This window comes from Oncorhynchus nerka, linkage group LG11, assembly GCF_034236695.1.
Source record: "Oncorhynchus nerka isolate Pitt River linkage group LG11, Oner_Uvic_2.0, whole genome shotgun sequence".
Taxonomy (NCBI): domain Eukaryota; kingdom Metazoa; phylum Chordata; class Actinopteri; order Salmoniformes; family Salmonidae; genus Oncorhynchus; species Oncorhynchus nerka.
The window spans coordinates 38,401,788-38,422,712 of NC_088406.1; the positions used below are offsets into that span (position 1 = coordinate 38,401,788).

General features: G+C 47.5%; 1 protein-coding gene across 1 annotated transcript in view; it reads left to right on the forward strand.

Annotated features, from left to right (window-relative positions):
• Positions 1-19,823, forward strand: part of LOC115137780 (protocadherin-16-like) — a 40,139-nt gene extending 20,316 nt beyond the window's left edge. The window contains exons 10-21 of the mRNA XM_065024066.1: positions 91-386; positions 633-883; positions 2,347-2,479; positions 2,597-2,783; positions 4,900-5,013; positions 5,183-5,394; positions 6,331-6,482; positions 6,721-6,851; positions 7,503-7,789; positions 8,057-8,724; positions 8,848-9,034; positions 11,980-19,823. Of these exons, the coding sequence (XP_064880138.1) occupies positions 91-386; positions 633-883; positions 2,347-2,479; positions 2,597-2,783; positions 4,900-5,013; positions 5,183-5,394; positions 6,331-6,482; positions 6,721-6,851; positions 7,503-7,789; positions 8,057-8,724; positions 8,848-9,034; positions 11,980-13,911 (4,550 nt within the window). The 3' untranslated portion in view covers positions 13,912-19,823. The remainder of the gene's footprint in view (positions 1-90; positions 387-632; positions 884-2,346; positions 2,480-2,596; positions 2,784-4,899; positions 5,014-5,182; positions 5,395-6,330; positions 6,483-6,720; positions 6,852-7,502; positions 7,790-8,056; positions 8,725-8,847; positions 9,035-11,979) is intronic.
• The last annotated feature ends 1,102 nt before the right edge of the window (positions 19,824-20,925 follow it).

Below are 20,925 nucleotides of genomic sequence, written 5' to 3' on the forward strand. Positions count from 1 at the left end.
TGATCACAATGTTGAGATTGACCTTTCATATTGTGTATCCCTTTCGCCCCTCTTCCTCTTTCCTCCTCTGTTTCTCCCTCTGTCTTCTAGCGGGGGACCCGTCAGGTGACTTCCGTGTGGACAGGAAGTCAGGTGTTCTCTCCACCTCCAGACCGCTGGACAGGGAACGTAGGGCCAGGTACAGTCTGACAGTGACAGCCCTTGACGGGGGCTCTCCGGCCCTGAGCAGCACGGCCACAGTAGAGGTCACTCTCCTGGACGTCAACGACCACAGCCCCCAGTTCACCAGCCCCAGCTACACCACTGACCTCTCTGAGGATGTTCCTATTGGCTCCCTGGTGCTGGAGGTCTCTGCTACTGACCTGGACCAAGGGTTTAACAGCCAGGTACACAGACTGAACTCATACCCAAATGGCACCCTAGTCCCTACATAGTGTACCACCTTTGACTAGAGACCTATGCCTCCTGAGCCCCCTGAACATTTGCCAAATGTAGCATAACACTTTTGCCATTTTGTCAACAAATGGAAGCCATCTATCTAGACATTCAAAGGGTTAATGAAGGCCTCACTAAGCCTTAAAAGTGATGTTAATTTTTGTAATCTAATCTACTGTAATCTGTTCTAATGCCAGGTGCTGTACTTCCTGTCGCGTGGCTCCCAGGGCATGTTCATCATCGACCAGCACACGGGACATGTCATCACCGCCGCTCCGCTCGACCGAGAACGAACCACGTTGTACACTTTCGATGTCTGCGCCATAGACTCGTCCCCCGCCAGCCCTCGCAACTCCACCGCCACGGTCACTGTTTATGTACAGGACGTGAACGACAACGCTCCATTCTTCATCCAGGACCCCCTCGTCATCAACATCTCAGCCTCCAGGTAGGTAGCCTAGAGCTTAGCGATGCAGGACAAAGGCAGGAAGTTTGCTGATTCAAATCCCATGTCCGACAGGGAAGAATCTGGGTTGGACTGGGCTGGCATCTGGAATGTTTATCTGTACAGTTTTGTCTTTCACATGTCTTCTTTGTTGTGATTTAAATAAAACATTTATAAAAAGTGTTGCTGGCATGCCATCACTTGCTGTTGTGTGTCTTAGAAGCCATCACTTGCTGTTGTGTGTCTTAGATGCCATCACTTGCTGTTGTGTGTCTTCGATGCCATCACTTGCTGTTGTGTGTCTTAGAAGCGATGCTTAGAAGCCATCACTTGCTGTTGTGTGTCTTGCTGATGCTTATCACTTGCTGTTGTGTGTCTTAGAAGCCATCACTTGCTGTTGTGTGTCTTAGAAGCCATCACTTGCTGTTGTGTGTCTTAGAAGCCATCACTTGCTGTCACTGTGTGTTGTCTTAGAAGCCATCACTTGCTGTTGTGTGTCTTAGATGCCATCACTTGCTGTTGTGTGTCTTAGATGCCATCACTTGCTGTTGTGTGTCTTAGATGCCATCACTTGATGCCATCATCACTTGCTGTTGTGTGTCCATCACTTGCTGATGCTTAGAAGCATCACTTGCTGTTGTGTGTCTTAGAAGCCATCACTTGCTGTTGTGTGTCTTAGAAGCCATCACTTGCTGCTGTTGTGTGTCTTAGAAGCCATCACTTGCTGTTGTGTGTCTTAGAAGCCATCACTTGCTGTTGTGTGTCTTAGAAGCCATCACTTGCTGTTGTGTGTCTTAGAAGCCATCACTTGCTGTTGTGTGTCTTAGATGCCATCACTTGCTGTTGTGTGTCTTAGATGCCATCACTTGCTGTTGTGTGTCTTCGATGCCATCACTTGCTGTTGTGTGTCTTCGATGCCATCACTTGCTGTTGTGTGTCTTAGAAGCCATCACTTGCTGTTGTGTGTCTTAGAAGCCATCACTTGCTGTTGTGTGTCTTAGAAGCCATCACTTGCTGTTGTGTGTCTTATGCCATCACTTGCTGTTGTGTGTCCATCACTTGCTGTTGTGTGTCTTCGATGCCATCACTTGCTGTTGTGTGTCTTAGAAGCCATCACTTGCTGTTGTGTGTCTTAGAAGCCATCACTTGCTGTTGTGTGTCTTAGAAGCCATCACTTGCTGTTGTGTGTCTTAGAAGCCATCACTTGCTGTTGTGTGTCTTAGAAGCCATCACTTGCTGTTGTGTGTCTTAGAAGCCATCACTTGCTGTTGTGTGTCTTAGATGCCATCACTTGCTGTTGTGTGTCTTAGATGCCATCACTTGCTGTTGTGTGTGTTAGAAGCCATCACTTGCTGTTGTAGTATGGCTGCCCTATGCTCCAAGCCTCCCTCTGCATGTGTCTTTCAGAGGGGTTAAAAGCAGAAGACACATTTTAGTTGGACATCCATGTTCTTCTTCTTCTCCAGTGTCTCCTCCCATCGCGTCCTGTCCACCATGCGGGCGGAGGATAGGGATTTTGGGGCCAACGGCTCACTGTTCTACCGCTTCGCCAGCCCTGTCCGGGGCTTCACCATCAACTCTCTGACCGGGGACATCCAGGTGTTGTTACGTTATTCATCAGGGTATTTGTGTCAAATACCCACTTAAGGGATGGCTTGCTTAGGGAGACTTAAGACAAAAATCATTTTCATTAATTAATGAATTATTTCATCCCAGGCTACAGAGATGCTGCAGGGACTGACCCAGGGCCAGAGGACTCTGATTGTAGAGGCTATGGACCAGGGAAGCCCAGCTCAGTCCTCTCTAGGGGTGGTGGTCATCTACATCAGAGAACAGACCTACAGGGGGATCCGCTTCTCACGCCACGCTAGAGACGTCAGCCTGCAGGAGAACGCCGCCAAAGGTAGGAACAGGGGATTTTTCTTTGATTCAAAGAGTGTGATATTTAAGCAATACGTTCCGGGGGGGTGTGGTATGACCAATATACCGCGGCTAATGACTGTCTTTTGCACAACACAACATTTACATTTACATTTAAGTCATTTAGCAGACGCTCTTATCCAGAGCGACTTACAAATTGGTGCATTCACCTTATGACATCCAGTGGAACAGTAGTGCATCTAAATCTTTTAAGGGGGGTGAGAGGGATTACTTTATCCTATCCTAGGTATTCCTTAAAGAGGTGGGGTTTCAGGTGTCTCCGGAAGGTGGTGATTGACTCCGCTGTCCTGGCGTCGTGAGGGAGTTTGTTCCACCATTGGGGGGCCAGAGCAGCGAACAGTTTTGACTGGGCTGAGCGGGAACTGTACTTCCTCAGTGGTAGGGAGGCGAGCAGGCCAGAGGTGGATGAACGCAGTGCCCTTGTTTGGGTGTAGGGCCTGATCAGAGCCTGGAGGTACTGAGGTGCCGTTCCCCTCACAGCTCCGTAGGCAAGCACCATGGTCTTGTAGCGGATGCGAGCTTCAACTGGAAGCCAGTGGAGAGAGCGGAGGAGCGGGGTGACGTGAGAGAACATGGGAAGGTTGAACACCAGACGGGCTGCGGCGTTCTGGATGAGTTGTAGGGGTTTAATGGCACAGGCAGGGAGCCCAGCCAACAGCGAGTTGCAGTAATCCAGACGGGAGATGACGAGTGCCTGGATTAGGACCTGCGCCGCTTCCTGTGTGAGGCAGGGTCGTACTCTGCGGATGTTGTAGAGCATGAACCTACAGGAACGGGCCACCGCCTTGATGTTAGTTGAGAACGAAAGGGTGTTGTCCAGGATCACGCCAAGGTTCTTAGCGCTCTGGGAGGAGGACACAATGGAGTTGTCAACCGTGATGGCGAGATCATGGAACGGGCAGTCCTTCCCCGGGAGGAAGAGCAGCTCCGTCTTGCCGAGGTTCAGCTTGAGGTGGTGATCCTTCATCCACACTGATATGTCTGCCAGACATGCAGAGATGCGATTCGCCACCTGATCATCAGAAGGGGGAAAGGAGAAGATTAATTGTGTGTCGTCTGCATAGCAATGATAGGAGAGACCATGTGAGGTTATGACAGAGCCAAGTGACTTGGTGTATAGTGAGAATAGGAGAGGGCCTAGAACAGAGCCCTGGGGGACACCAGTGGTGAGAGCACGTGGTGTGGAGACGGATTCTCGCCACGCCACCTGGTAGGAGCGACCTGTCAGGTAGGACGCAATCCAAGCGTGGGCCGCGCCGGAGATGCCCAACTCGGAGAGGGTGGAGAGGAGGATCTGATGGTTCACAGTATCGAAGGCAGCCGATAGGTCTAGAAGGATGAGAGCAGAGGAGAGAGAGTTAGCTTTAGCAGTGCGGAGCGCTCCGTGATACAGAGAAGAGCAGTCTCAGTTGAATGACTAGTCTTGAAACCTGACTGATTTGGATCAAGAAGGTCATTCTGAGAGAGATAGCGGGAGAGCTGGCCAAGGACGGCACGTTCAAGAGTTTTGGAGAGAAAAGAAAGAAGGGATACTGGTCTGTAGTTGTTGACATCGGAGGGATCGAGTGTAGGTTTTTTCAGAAGGGGTGCAACTCTCGCTCTCTTGAAGACGGAAGGGACGTAGCCAGTGGTCAGGGATGAGTTGATGAGCGAGGTGAGGTAAGGGAGAAGGTCTCCGGAAATGGTCTGGAGAAGAGAGGAGGGGATAGGGTCAAGCGGGCAGGTTGTTGGGCGGCCGGCCGTCACAAGACAACGCTGAGTGCCTGGATTCAGCCCTTAGCCGTGGTATATTGGCCATACATCACAAACCCCCGAGGCGCCTTATTGCTATTATAAACTGGTTACCAACATAATTAGAGCATTAAAAATACATGTTTTGTCATACCTGTGGTATACGGTTTGATTTACTACGGCTGTCAGCCAATCAGCATTCAGGGTTCGAAACACCCAGTTTATAATAATGTATATAAATGTTGTTGTGAGTCTGAGGTGTGTATAATGTAAGTAATCAGTGTGCTAGTGAGGTGCGTGGGTTTAGAACACAGGGTGATAGTGAGGTGGGTGTTGTCCTCCTCCAGGTACCGCTGTGGTGCAGACTCAGGCCCAGTACCCTGATGGATCCCGTAGTGGGATCAGTTACAGCATCTTCAGCGGCAACACCCTACACTCCTTTGGAATCAGCTCCTCCACTGGTAAGCCACTGGGGTGGGGAATTACGTAAAACACTTTTTTTTAGATTCACTGTATGAAAAAGGTGTGTAAAAAACTATTTATGTGTGTTTACACTCTACATCCCTGATGCATATCATGAATATCCATTGCCCAATTGGTTCTCAGACCCTTTGTAATTGTTCTAACCAGGTGAGATCTGGGTACAGAGCTCCATGGGGCTGGACTATGAGGAGACCCCTAGACTCCGCCTAGTGGTGAAGGCTGAAACTGCATCCTCCAGTTCCTTCATGGCGGTCAACCTGATCCTTCAGGACGTCAATGACAACCTGCCACGCTTCCAGCTGCAGAACTATGTAGCCTACATACGAGAGGCACAGGGATATCATTTCCCTATCATACAGGTAGGTACACTAATGAGCGTGCACACACTGGTGCACGCAGACACAAACACACCTGCATTATGCTTGGCTATAGGTGGTGTGAGATTGTGGGCTAGAAAACGCTCTAAGTTCAGACGGTAGAGATCTGGATAGTTTCAGTGCTGCTGAGGTAGTTCTGAGAGGTGACTGTCTGTTCCTATGCCTATACTGCATTGTGTTTCCCAGTTGAGTATATAAAGGGAAAGGGAGGATACCTAGTTAGTTGTACAACTGAATGCATTCAACTGAAATGTGTCTCAGAGAGGTGCGGGGGGCTGCCATAATCGACATCCACATCTTTGGTGCCCGGGGAACAGTGGGTTAACTGCCTTGCTCAGGGGCAGAATGACAGATTTTTACCTTGTCAGCTCTTGGATTCGATCCAGCAACCTTTCGGTTACTGGCCCAACACTCTAACCACTAGGCTACCTGCCGCCTCTACACTCTAACCACTGTAGACTCAACTGTATGCTGTATGAAACCACGGCCATTTAGAACCTTCTTATAAACTCTCCAAGTCCAATATTCATCACCAGGTCCTGTTACTGTTCCACAGCTGTTGTAAATCTGTTCTTTGTTTTATTTCCTCTGTAACCTTTAACCTCTGGTCATGTGACTTCCTGTCTGTCCCCAGCTGTTGGCAGATTATTATTATTTTTAATATTTTTTCTATTGCTTTCAAAAACAAAACAAAACAACATTAAAAATAATGAACAGCAGGGGAAGGGTGAACAACAGCCAATGACAGCAAAATCAGTTTCCTACACAATAAAACAGATTGTAAATGGCTAACCATAAACACAAGTACACTTTGCTTTTAAGACAAAAGAAACCCAGTGATATCAGAAGACAATGCTTTTTTTGGTTTAGATTTTCTTTCTGACCTCTGTCATGTGACTTCCTGTCTGTCCCATGCAGGTGGTGGCTGATGACCTGGACCAGGGCCAGAATGGTCAGGTGACCTACAGTCTGAGGTCGTCGTCTCTCAGCGGTCTGTTCAAGATCGACCCGCTGACCGGAAGCATCACCACCGCCGCTATCATGGACCGAGAGATCTGGACACAAACCAAGTGAGGGTTGCCATGTGGTTTCCCTATGCGGGCTAACCTTTGTTTTCAGTCTATAAATACTCTCTCTGTTCCTGTACTCTCTTTCTCTTTGTATTGGAAACTAAATATCTGTCATGCTCTGGGCTACAACAGGTTCTGATGTAAGACAGCAGGAGATGAAAGGTTATTAAACCTGAAACATAAAAGATAGGAACCAAACTCCAACTGACAGTTTCTTTTATAATTTCCATGGCACCAGGCTGGTTGTTACGGCAACGGACCGGGGCACACCACGATTGGCCGGCTCGGCGACCCTCACGGTGATAATCGTGGACCTCAATGACAATAGTCCTACAATCCCCTTGCCGCGCGAGATCAGAGTGCCAGAGAGTAAGTCAATGACCCACAGGTCTCAACTGCAGACCCGGGTTCAAATATGATTTGAATTCATTTTAAATACTTTAAGCTGGGCTTCGCAAAAGTGCAAACCTCACCCAACTGGTACTTCAGGCAGGCTAAAGCAAACACAAAGTTTTTGAATGGTTTGAAATAGTATTTGAACCCAAGTGTGTTTAACTGACATCCTATTCACTATGTCATGCTCTACCAGGGGGTGTATGTATCAAGTTTCTAAGACATTTGAGACACAGTCAATTAAACAGTGAACTTTTAGTCCACTGATCTTATCACTGATCCTCACTCCTCTCTCTGGCAGCACTCGGCAGTTCTCAGTGATAAAACTGACCCTTTTATGAGTCGTTCTGAAGCCAAGTTTCCCTCTATTCATATCCTTCTGTACATATGACGTCTACAGTTTCCTGTATAAAATATCCAATTCAGGAAAAAAAAAAAAATCAGAAGTGTGCAATATATTCCTAAAAGCAACATGATGTAATAGGATATGTTATGTGCTGGGAGCTGCTTCTATGGCTATAGTGTTGTTCCCATATAACAATCTCCCAAACCCTGTTCTCTCGCTCTCTCCCACTCTCACTCTCTATCCCCCTGTACTATCCCCCTCCCCCTTTTCTCTCCCTCCAGACACTCTGATTGGCTCGGTAATAACCCAGGTGACTGGAAACGACGTTGACTCAGGCCCAACCCTGTCCTACACCCTCCACCTGGACCCGTCCTCCCAGGGCGTGTTTGGGATCCACCGCTACGGGGGCGGGGTGTCTCTGACCGCCCCTCTGGACTACGAGGAGAGGACCTGGTACACGCTGACTGTCAGGGCTACTGACTCCAAACACCAGACTGAAGCTAACCTCACCATACTGGTGGAGGATGTCAATGATAACGCTCCTACGTTCACACAGGATCTTTACCAGGTAGTCTATCCTCTAACCGGCCTCCACTAGCCTTGGAAAATCTGTGTTTGTGTTGGCAGGATGCAATGATGCCATAAGAGACTATGAGAACTATTTAGCTGGATTTTTCTATGTACATACAGATCAATAATGATACCATGTGTATGTGTGTATGTATCTCGTTTCCTCATTTAGTTTACTATCTCAGATTCCTGGTACCATTAACCATTAGCATGCCTGTCCAACATGCCTCAACTATTCTGAATACGTCCCTGCTGTGTTTCCCAGGTGATTCTGGCAGAGCACACCCCAGCTGGCAGTGCAGTTGTCACTGTGACAGCCACGGACCGCGACTCTGGAGAGAACGGCCGTGTCATGTACAGAGTGATGTCATCAACCCGGGACATCTTCTACATCGACCCCAGCAATGGTACCCTGTTCATCACCCAGCAGGCAGAGTTTGACCCTGAGAACCCTTCTATCCTGGTGGTAATAGAGTCCAGAGACATGGGAACACCAGCCCTCTCCTCCACCGCTACTGTACAGGTCCAGGTGACTGACGTCAACGACAACGCGCCCGTCTTCCACCAATCAGAGTACAGAGCCACGGTGTCGGAGGACGGTCTCCCGGGCGCCACCATCCTGACCCTGGAGGCGGCCGACGGCGACACGTCACGCGACAACTGCGGCTTTGACTTCACTATAGCCAGCGGAAACGCAGGCAATGCCTTCCAGATTGAAAGCAGCGTACGCTTCCTAGAAGGACGGGGCTTCCAGACAGTAGGCAGCCTGGTATTGACCGGTGAGGGGCTGGACTTTGAGGCGGTGTCCAGTTACAACCTGACCGTGGTCGTGTCGGACCGCGGCGTGCCCCAGAGGAGCTCGGCTGTCTCTGCTCTGATCAGTGTGACAGATACTAATGACAACCCTCCGGCGTTCAGCAGGGCAGAGTACAGGTAATCTGGTACTTTGTTGTTTGTTAAATGTCCTTAATTACTCTATTACATGTGTTTGCACTGGGAAACCAAAAGTCATGTTTTTTGTAAAAGTGACTAATAATAACCCCTTGAACCCTGCAGTGTGGTGGTGAGTGAAGGAGCAGCCACAGGGACTGAGGTCCTCAGCCTGTCTGCAACAGACCCAGACTCCCCGGCAGTAGGGAAGGTGCAGTACCTGATCAGCTCTGGGGATGAGACGGGTATGTTCCAGGTAGACCGCTGGACCGGAGCCCTGATGCTGCAGAGACCACTGGACAGCGAGAGACAGGTACCAAGGCACTTCCTGGCTTGTCATGTGCCCCAAATGGCACCCTATTTCCCATATAGTGCACAACTTTTTAAAGAGCCCTATGGGCCCTGGTCAAAAGAAGTGTACTACATAGGAAATAGTTTGATACAGAAATAGACAAAGACTTGGTCAATAGTTATCAAATCAAACTTTATTTGTCACATGCGCCGGATACAACAAGTGTAGCAGACCTTACCTTGAAATACTTACTTACAAGCCCTTAACCAACAGTAGGTTCAAGAAGAGTTAAGAAAATATTTACCAAATAAACTAAAGTAAAAAATAATTAAAAAGTAACACAATAGCATAACAATAACGAGGCTATATACAGCAGGTACCGGTACCGAGTCAGTGTGCGGGGGTACGGGTTAAAGGTCATTTGTACATTTATTTTTTTATTTGACCTTCATTTAACTATTTAAGTCAGTTAAGAACAAATTCTTATTCACAATTACAGCCTAGGAACAGTGGGTTAACTGCCTTGTTCAGAGACAGAACGACAGATTTGTACCTTGTCAGCTTGGGGATTCGATCTAGCAACGTCTTGGTTACTGGCCCAACACTCGAACCACTAGGCTACCTGCCGCCCAAATGTAGGTAGGGGTGAAGTGACTATGCAGAGATAATAAACAGTGAGTAGCGGCAGTGTACAAAACAAATGGAGGGGGAGGGGGGTTCAATCTAATAGTTTGGTGGCCATTTGATTAATTGTTCAGCAGTCTTATGGCTTGGGGGTAAAAGTTGTTAAGGAGCCTTTTGGTCCTACAGTTGGCGCTCCGGTACCGCTTGCCGTGTGGTAGCAGAGAGAACAGTCTATGACTTGGGTGACTGGAGTCTCTGACAATTTTATTGGCTTTCCTCTAACATCGCATAGTATATAGGTCCTTGTTTGCAGGAAGCTTGGCCCCAGTGATGTACTGGGTCATACGCACTACCCTCTTAAGGTCAGATGCCGAGCAGTTGCCATGCCAGGCGGTGATGCAACCGGTCAGGATGCTCTCGATGGTGCAGCTGTACAATTCTTTGAGGATCTGGGGACCCATGCCAAATCTTTTCAGTCTCCTGAGGGGGAAAACGTGTTGTCATGCCCTCTTCACGACTGTCTTGGCATGTTTGGACCATGATAGTTCGTTGGACACCAAGGAACTTGAAACTCTTGACCCGCTCCACTACAGCCCTGTTGATGTTAATGGCGGCCTGTTTGGCCCACCCTTTCCTGTAGTCCACGACCAGCTCCTTTGTCTTGCTCACATTGCGGGAAAGGTTGTTGTCCTGGCACCACACTGCCAGGTCTCTGACCTCCTCCCTATAAGCTGTCTCATCGTTGTCGGTGATCAGGCCTACCACTGTTGTGTCATCAGCAAACTTAATGATGGTGTTGGAGTCATGTTTGGCCACGCAGTCGTGGGTGAACAGGGAGTACAGGAGGGAACTAAGTACAGACCTCTGAGGGGCCCCAGTGTTGAGGATCAGTGTGGCAGACATGTTGTTGCCTACCCTTACCACCTGGGGGCGGCCCGTCAGGAAGTCCAGGATCCAGTTGCAGACGGACGTGTTTAGTCCCAGGGTTCTTAGCTTAGTGATGAGCTTCGTGGACACTATGGTGTTGAAAGCTGAGCTGTAGTCAATGAACAGCATTCTCACATAGGTGTTCCTTTTGTCCAGGTGGGAAAGGGCAGTGTGGAGTGCGATTGAGATTGCGTCATCTGTGGATCTGTTGGGGCGGTATGCGAATTGGAGTGAGTCTAGGGTGTCCAGGAGGATGCTTTTAATGTGAGCCATGACCTGCCTTTCAAAGCATTTCATGGCTACCGACGTGAGTGCTACGGGGCGGTAATTGTTTAGGCAGTTACCTTCGCGTCCTTGTACACAGGGATGTTGGTCGGCTTGAAACATGTAGGTATTATAGACACTTGCCAGTTGGTCCACACATTCTTTGAGTACACATCCTGGTAATCCATCTGGCCCCTCAGCTTTGTGAATTTTGACATGTTTAAAGGTCTTGCTCACATCGGCTACCGAGAGCTTTATCACACAGTCATCCAGAACAGCTGGTGCTCTCGTGCATGCTTCAGTGTTGCTTGCCTCGAAGTGAGCATAAAGGGCATTTAGCTCACCTGGTAGGCTCGCGTCTGGGTTTCCCTTTGTAGTCTGTAATAGTGTTCAAGCCCTGCCACATCCGACGAGCGTCAGAGCCGGTGTAGTAGGATTCAGAGACTTCTTTAATATTAGACATCCCGCACCAGCTGTTACTGACAAAAAGACACACCTCCACCCCATATTTTGCCGGTGCATTGAATATCCCTCCAGCTCTATATTATCCGTGTCTTCGTTCAGCCACGACTCGGTGAAACACAAGATATTACAGTTCTTAATGTCCCGTTGGTGGGATAATCGTAATTGTAGATCATACATTTTATTTTCCAATGATTGCATGTTAGCAATTAGAATTGATGGCAGTGGGAGTTTACTCGCTCGCCTACGGATTCTCAAAAGGCTTCACGCAAATGACGGGGATCCGGGCCTGTTCCCGGGAGATCAATCTTTCTCGTCAGATTCATTAAAGGAAAAAGCTTCTTCCAGTCCGTGGTGAGTAATCCCAGTTCTGATGTCAAGAAGTTATTTTCGGTCATAAGAGATAGTAGCAGCAACATTATGTACAAAATAAGTTTAAAAAAAACAAGTTACAAACAACACAAAAATAACGAACAAAATAGCACACTTGGTTACGGGCATGTAAAACATTCGCCATCCTCTTCGGCGTTATCGTAACATAGACTGTTTGTATATTCTGCTGCTGACATTTAATTTCCCTTCAGCGAGAAAGAAAGTATTAATCTCTCTCTCCATCTCACCATCTATCTCTATCTGTCACCCTCTTTCCCTCACTCTCTCTCCCCCTCTCCGTCTGACCCTCCTACTAGGCATCCCATGTGATCATTGTGCAGGCGACAGATGGACAGGGTCACTATGCGCTGGCTCCTGTCACTGTGGAGGTGAAGGACATTAATGACAACAGACCTTACTTCCCTCTGCCCATCCTCACCGCCAGCGTCAGAGAGAACCAGCCTCACAACACCCTTGTCACCATGCTGCACGCCATCGACCAGGACACGGGAGTCTTCGGACAGCTGAGGTACTACATGTTGGACAAGACTGGAGAGGGGAAAGACTCCTTCCTGCTCAACCAGACGTCAGGCGAGGTCCGGACTCGCTCCACCTTTGACTTTGAGAAGGTCAACTTGTTCAACTTTGTAGCTCTAGCCATGGACGCAGGGAACTACTCTGCCACGGTGACCATCCAGGTGTACGTGATGGGGGAGGATGAGTACGACCCTGTGTTCTCCGACTTAGAGTTCTCCTTCCTGGTTCCTGAGGGGGCGAAGAAGGGCCAGAGCATCGGTCAGGTGACAGCCAGAGACGAGGATGAGGGAGTGGACGGGATTGTTCTGTACTCCCTAGCTGACCCCTCGCCCTACTTCCAGGTCAATGCATCGACAGGTGTGGTCTCCCTGAAGATGGACAGCCACGTTCGACACATGAGTAGGGCCAAGAGGGAGGTCCGTGTGATGACCCTTGACCTGACGGCCCACAGCCCTCTGGAGACATCCCGCGTGGCCACCGCCCGCCTCACCGTTGACGTGACAAACACGTCCTTCGGCCTGGTGTCGGACATGAACCTGCTGCTGGTCAGTGTGATCGCTGTGTCCCTGGGAGCCATCCTCATCCTCATCTTCATCGCCATGTCTCTGTTTTGTGTGAGACTGAGACGTCAGAGGAAGGAGCAGCAGAGTCGCTGCAGACCTCCAGCCTCTCCCGGCCACGGCACCATGCTACACAAACTAGAAGAGACTAAAGTTACCGACACTGACCGGAACGACCGCATCTACCATCAGGCCTTACCAGGGTACGTTTCCGACCAAACAGGGAGTGGAGGGGGAGGGCCATACCCCCGCGGGGGCTCCCTGGACCCATCCCACTCCAGCGGGCGTGGCTCAGCGGAGGCGGCGGAGGACGATGAGATCCGGATGATCAACGAGTACCCCCGTGTCTCCTCCATCTCTTCATCCATGCAGGAACACATCTCAGCCCGCGGGCCAGACTCTGGTATCCAGCAGGACGCTGACCAGCTGTCTGACATCTCGTGTGAACCCAACATTGACGCCAACCAGTGGTTTAAGGCCAAGAAGCTGGCCAATCTCAGTGGGACTCTGCTGGCTGGGCAGGTGCCTGTCTACAGGGAGGATGGAGGAGGTTATCTGGGGGTAGGGAGGGGGCTGAACATCTCCCACCCTAAAGACTATGCCTTCCCAGTGGATGGTAAACCCGCTGTGGACGGCTCCCTCACAGCCATAGTGGCCAGTGATGAGGAGCTGAGGGGTAGTTATAACTGGGACTACCTGCTGAACTGGTGTCCACAGTTCCAGCCATTAGCAAGTGTCTTCACGGAGATAGCGAGGTTAAAGGATGAGACGGCCACTCCTAACCCTCGCAGACCGCTCCAGCACAAAGCCAAGGTGGACCCCAAACCCCCTCGCATTGACCCCCCGCCCCTAATCACCTCCATAGCCCACCCCGGGGCGAAGACAGTCCCGGTCAAGCCTGCTCCTGTCAAGCCCTCTGTGGGGAGGTCCTCCTTCCCCCACCTGGCCTCCCTACGGAGGTCCCCCATCAGTCACGAGGGCTCCCCCTCCTCAGTAGCCATGTCCCCCAGCTTTTCCCCCTCCCTGTCCCCCCTGGCCGCCCGCTCCCCGGCCATCATACCCTTCGGGGTCACCCAGGGCCCCTCAGCCTCCATGATCAGCACCACTGAACACAGCATGGAGCACATTGAAGAGGCCGAGATGAGGATATAGACTCTATCGACTCACAGGTGAGGATATAGACTCTATCGACTCACAGGTGAGGATATAGACTCTATCGACTCACAGGTGAGGATATAGACTCTATCGACTCACAGGTGAGGATATAGACTCTATCGACTCACAGGTGAGGATATAGACTCTATCGACTCACAGGTGAGGATATAGACTCTATCGACTCACAGGTGAGGATATAGACTCTATCGACTCACAGGTGAGGATATAGACTCTATCGACTCACAGGTGAGGATATAGACTGTATCGACTCACAGGTGAGGATATAGACTGTATCGACTCACAGGTGAGGATATAGACTCTATAGACTCACAGGTGAGGATATAGACTCTATAGACTCTGAGGTACTGGAGATTGGAAGACTGATACTGAGTTATTGTTCCTCAAAAAACAGAAGTGTTGTCTCAATTGACACTCTATTTAGGTTGCAGGGTGGTACCCCTCCTATTGTGTAATGGTCACAGTATCTGGTGTCAATAGACTGGATCGTACAGTGTACCTTCCATTCTGGCCAGAACACAGAGTGTGGTTAAGTACTGTAGTTAAATAATGAAGTAACTCTCAAACCACCAAAGGTGGTAGATGCATCATAAACTAATGGGACTCTCAAACTGGACTAGAATCAAAACTGAGACCAAAATGGATGTTGCCTGTTCCTGAGGACTTCCTCTTCCCTCGATCCAATCAGTGTCAAGAGAACTAAACTACCCAGGATTTGCACATTCTAACGGGGAGCCATGATGTCAATATTTTGTAGAAGATACCTTTTTTTGTCTATATTTTTATACTGACTTTGGTTTCTGACTAGAAATGGCACTAATTCTGTGCCAGAGGGCTGTTATAGCCTCAGAATATATTTCCTTGTGTGTATATTTGTAGCTATGTAACAGTATGTTTGAACTGTATGTTGGTTGTATCTCATGTACTTAACCATTAATGTGTTTTTGGAACAAAACAAAGCTCTTTATTTCTATTAGTGTGATTGATTGGGGGGATATGCTGTCATTTCTTGTAAATATTTATTACAGAGGAGTGAAAAAGGAGCTTTTCTTGCTGGAAGAACAAAAATAATCTGGTAGCGTGTTGGATCCCTCTCATAATAATTCAGTGTGCCATATGTGTGTCCCAAATGGCACCTATTCCCTATACAATGCCCTACCTGGTCAAAAGTAGTGCACTATAAAGGGAATAGGGTACCATTTGGGATGCAAACGTAGTCTTTTGAGTCTTGTTTGAAGGGATCAGTCATGTCCTATACACGTTCCTTTGTTTCTTCCCTCCAGTCTAGTTGAGGTGAACCTGACATCCATTCATCATGTCCTTCCTTTCAGGTGTCCTTAATCCCTTAATCACGATGAGCCTTACAGGTCTACTTGGTATTCTAGTGGCACAGTAGACACAGACAAGGGCAGAACTACTCAGACATAGACAGACAGGGGAGGTCAGAAAGATTATAGAGACCAGCAGCAATAGAACTAAGAAAAAAAACAATGTCATGTAATTCAGCAGACCGGTCTAGTTGTTATTCTAGAGGCAGCTAACCTGCAGTTGCAGTTGCTGCTAAACACCTGCAACTGTCATTTCCTGCAATCTAGAACAAAACATTTCCTTAAAAGTTGATAAATAAAGTAAACACATTTTTTTGGCACAGCCAAGGACACAGGTTGGCGCAGCGCCCCTCATACATTCTTTGTGGAAAACCCTGAGGTTTGAGTTGGGTTTTTTGGTGTACCTCTGACAGATTAAATAAGGGTTGTGTGTACCTCTGACTGACTGAATAAGGGTTGTGTGTACCTCTGACCGACTGAATAAGGGTTGTGTGTACCTCTGACCGACTGAATAAGGGTTGTGTGTGTACCTCTGACAGACTGAATAAGGGTTGTGTGTTTACCTCTGACAGACTGTATAAGGGTTGTGTGTACCTCTGAACGACTGAATAAGGGTTGTGTGTTTACCTCTGACAGACTGTATAAGGGTTGTGTGTGTACCTCTGACAGACTGTATAAGGGTTGTGTGTGTACCTCTGACAGACTGTATAAGGGTTGTGTGTACCTCTGAACGACTGAATAAGGGTTGTGTGTTTACCTCTGACAGACTGTATAAGGGTTGTGTGTACCTCTGACAGACTGTATAAGGGTTGTGTGTGTACCTCTGACAGACTGTATAAGGGTTGTGTGTACCTCTGAACGACTGAATAAGGGTTGTGTGTGTACCTCTGACAGACTGTATAAGGGTTGTGTGTGTACCTCTGACAGACTGAATAGGGTTGTGTGTGTACCTCTGACAGACTGAATAAGGGTTGTGTGTGTACCTCTGACAGACTGAATAAGGGTTGTGTGTGTACCTCTGACAGACTGTATAAGGGTTGTGTGTGTACCTCTGACAGACTGAATAAGGGTTGTGTGTACCTCTGACAGACTGAATAAGGGTTGTGTGTGTACCTCTGAACGACTGAATAAGGGTTGTGTGTTTACCTCTGACAGACTGTATAAGGGTTGTGTGTGTACCTCTGACAGACTGAATAGGGTTGTGTGTGTGTACCTCTGACAGACTGAATAGGGTTGTGTGTGTGTACCTCTGACAGACTGAATAAGGGTTGTGTGTGTACCTCTGACAGACTGAATAGGGTTGTGTGTGTGTACCTCTGACAGACTGAATAGGGGTGTGTGTGTACCTCTGACAGACTGAATAGGGTTGTGTGTGTGTACCTCTGACAGACTGAATAGGGTTGTGTGTGTGTACCTCTGACAGACTGAATAAGGGTTGTGTGTGTACCTCTGACAGACTGTATAAGGGTTGTGTGTTTACCTCTGACAGACTGTATAAGGGTTGTGTGTGTGTACCTCTGACAGACTGAATAAGGGTTGTGTGTGTACCTCTGACAGACTGTATAAGGGTTGTGTGTTTACCTCTGACAGACTGTATAAGGGTTGTGTGTTTACCTCTGACAGACTGTATAAGGGTTGTGTGTGTACCTCTGACAGACTGTATAAGGGTTGTGTGTGTACCTCTGACAGACTGTATAAGGGTTGTGTGTGTACCTCTGGCAGACTGTAGCTCACTAAGCTCATCTCAGTATCGATGGGATTCTCTCCAGCATCCTGGACCAGGAGAAGCTTGTAGCAACAGATATTTTCATAATTTCTTTGCAGGGGATGTTCCACAAAGCCAGATGAATCTCTGAAATACTGCTTCTCAAATCACATGCAGGACTGAACCTAGAAAGAACACTCATCAAAACGGTGTTGTTGAGATTTGCCTATCTGTTCTCTCTTAGTTCCTTCTCTGAACTACAGTAATGTAAGTTATCAATATTGTTAGTTTGCAGCATTGTTAGTTTACACTACGCCTGGAGTTAGGTGTAACTAGCTACTAACTAGTGTCTGTTGAGATACCACTTCTTGGTATCAGAATGTAACACCAAACTGAGTCCCAAATGGCACCCTATTCCCTATATAGTACTTTTGACCAGGGCCCTATTGGGGTATTTTCCTCCGCAAAAAGAGTGCACTTCCCTATACAGTAGTTCACTAAGTTATTTGGGATGCAACCCATGTAGACCTGCATGACCTTCAGCTCGTAGCTTACTGTCTGTTGTCTGATAGAAAAACAAGTTCAATTTAAGTGGTTTTGGCAGCCTGTACTAAATACCCCTGTGTAAGGTTGTATTTATGGTTAGCTAGCCTTCTGCCATGGACTAAATCGGGAGACTCCATTTTCCTTCATTCATCACGGTGGAGCTTCTTCCAGGCTGACAGTTTTGGAGGCTTTGTACCGTTTTTAATTGTTAACATGTTAAATGAAGAAACGTTACCTTTATTGGCTCTGAGAAACTACACTACATCCTTGAGACACAGAGGCTATGTTCCAAATGGCACCTTATTCCCTATAGTGTGCTGCAAAAGTAGTGCTCCATGTAGGGAATAGGGTGCCATTTGGAACACACTCTGTGATGGATGCTAATTAGTACTCAGCTCCACTCCAACTTAGAAATCTTTAAAGGTGTTTGTTAAGTCATGTTAAACTGCCCCTAAAACACAAGGCTATTTACAGTTGAAGTCGGAAGTTTACATGCCCTTAGGTTGGAGTCATTAGAACTCCTTTTTCAACCACTCCACAAATTTCTTGTTAATAAACCATAGTTTTGGCAAGTCGGTTTGGACATCTACTTTGTGCGTGACACAAATCATTTTTCCAACAAATTGTTTACAGACAGATTATTTCACTTAAAATTCACTGTATCACAATTCCAGTGGGTCAGAAGTGTACATACACTAAGTTGACTGTGCCTTTAAACAGCTTGGAAAATGCCAGAAAATGATGTCATGGCTTTAGAAGCTTCTATTAGGCTAACTGGCATCATTTGAGTCAATTGAAAGTGTACCTGTGGATCTATGTCAAGGCCTACCTTCAGACTCAGTACCTCTTTGCTTGACATGGGGAAATCAAAAGAAATCCGCCAAGACCTCAGAAAAAATTGTAGACCTCCACAAGTCAGCTTCATCCTTGGGAGCAATTTCCAAACGCCTGAAGGTACCATGTTCATCTGTACATATAATAGTACGCAAGTGTAAACACCATGGAACCACGCAGCAGTCATACCGCTCCGGAAGGAGACTCGTTCTGTCTCCTAGAGATGAACGTACTTTGGTGTGAAAAGTGCAAATCAGCCCCAGAACAACAGCAAAGGACCTTGTGATGATGCTGGAGGAAACAGGTACAAAAGTATCTATATCCACAGTAAAACGAGTCCTATATTGACATAACCTGAAAGGCTGCTAAGCAAGGAAGAAGCCACTGCTCAAAAACCGCCATAAAAAAAGCCAGACTACGGTTTGCAACTGCACATGGGGACAAAGATCGTACTTTTTGGAGAAATGTCCTCTGGTCTGATGAAACAAAAATAGAACTGTTTGGCCATAATGACCATCGTTATGTTTGGAGGAAAAAGTGGGATGCTTGCAAGCCGAAGAACACCATCCCGACCGTGAAGCACGGGGGTGGCAGCATCATGTTGTGTGGGTGCTTTGCTGCAGGAGGGACTGGTGCACTTCACAAAATTGATGGCATCATGAGGATGGAAAATTATGTGGATATATTGAGGCAATATCTCAAGACATCAGTCAGGAAGTTAAAGCTTGGTCGCAAATGGGTCTTCCATATGGGCAATAACCCCAAGCATACTTCCAAAGTTGTGGCAAAATGGCTTAAGGACAACAAAGTCAAGTTATTGGAGTGGCCATCACAAAGCCCTGACCTCAATCCTAAATAAAATTTGTGGGCAGAACTGAAAAAGCATGTGCGAGCAAGGAGGCCTAGAAACCTGACACAGTTACACCAGCTCTGTCAGGAGGAATGGGCCAAAATTCACCCAACTTGTTGTGGGAATCTTGTGGAAGTCTATCCGAAACGTTTGACCCACGTTAAACAATTTAAAGGCAATGCTACCAAATACTAATTGAGTGTATGTAACGCACTGGGAATGTGATGAAAGAAATAAAAGCTGAAAGAAATAATTCTCTCTACTATTAATTCTGACATTTCACATTCTTAAAATAAAGTGGTGATCCTAACTGACCTAAGACAGGGAATTTTTTACTTGGATTAAACATCAGGAATTGTGAAAAACTGAGTTTCAATGTATTTGGCTAAGGTGTATGTAAACTTCCGACTTCAACTCTGTTTAAAATTAAGAAGCTTGGATATCATGTTGTTTTGAGCTCTTACTTAGTTCATTCATCAGTTTGTTATTTATAAAATTGTACATCCTATTTCTTCCCGCACGTAGCCCATAATATACTTGTTCCCCACATATCATTTATCTGCCCTGATGTGCTAGGTGTTTGTTCTTCTTGTCAAAGTGCCTGATTAAAGTACTTATGTGAACACAATACAGTGTACTGTCTCTATCTCTCTTGTTCTGATTAGCAAAGAGGAGTTGTTAAATATGAGGATCAACTACATTACTAGATGAGAATGAGGATCACTGAGAGCTCTAGTGAATGAAGACCAGATGGGATTGACATAGTCTTTAATGTATTGTTTATGACCAGGGCTGAATGTAAATGTGTTTCCCAAATGGCACCCTATCCCTTATATAGTGCCCTACATCTGACCAGGGCCCATCTTTTTCTGGTCTAGTTACACACTAACCTCGTTGCTAGGAGCAGCCAGACATGGAAATGAAGTGGCAGGGTTCTCCTCCAAACTCCATTCAGACTGCTAGCTACCAGTTCCTGCTTTGTTAGAGGGTTTGTGCTCCTGGTAGGTTAATGTATGTGGCTAGCGATATGGAAAGTCAATGGTAGGTATATAACTACCCAGCTAGGGGGTTCTATGAGTGAGACGGATTGAAGCATAAGGGTGGTTTCAATATCTCATGTGTTAGAGGCCAATAAAATATCGGATGCTTTTCGCTTTGTGCATTATGCTATTGAAAAACTTTGAGGGCCGGTTTCCCGGACAGGTACAGTATTAAGCCTAGTCCTGGACTAAAAATCTTGTTCAATAACGATTCTCCATTGAAATTATTCGTAGTCCAGAACTAGGTTGTAATCTGTGTCTGGGAAATGGCCCTGGCTGAGAGTATAAAGTCACCATATAAAGTCAAGTGCAGTAGTCTCCAACAACAGTCCCCTCTCTCTCCAACCCATCAAAACCATATATATACGCTGTCTGCCGCGACCGGGAGACACATGGGGCGGCACACAATTGGCCCAGCGTCATTTGGGTTAGGGAAGGGTTTGGCTGGCAGGGATGTCCTTGTCCCATTGCGCACTAGCGACTCCTGTGGCTGGCCAGGCGCAGTGCACGCTGACACGGTTGCCAGGTGTACGGTGTTTCCTCCGACACATTGGTGCGGCTGGTTTTCGGGTTAAGTGGGCATTGTGTCAGGAAGCAGTGCTGCTTGGTTGGGCCGTGTTTCGGCAGACGCACGGCTCTCGGCCTTCGCCTCCTCCTGTCCGTACAGGAGTTGCAGCGATGAAACAAGAC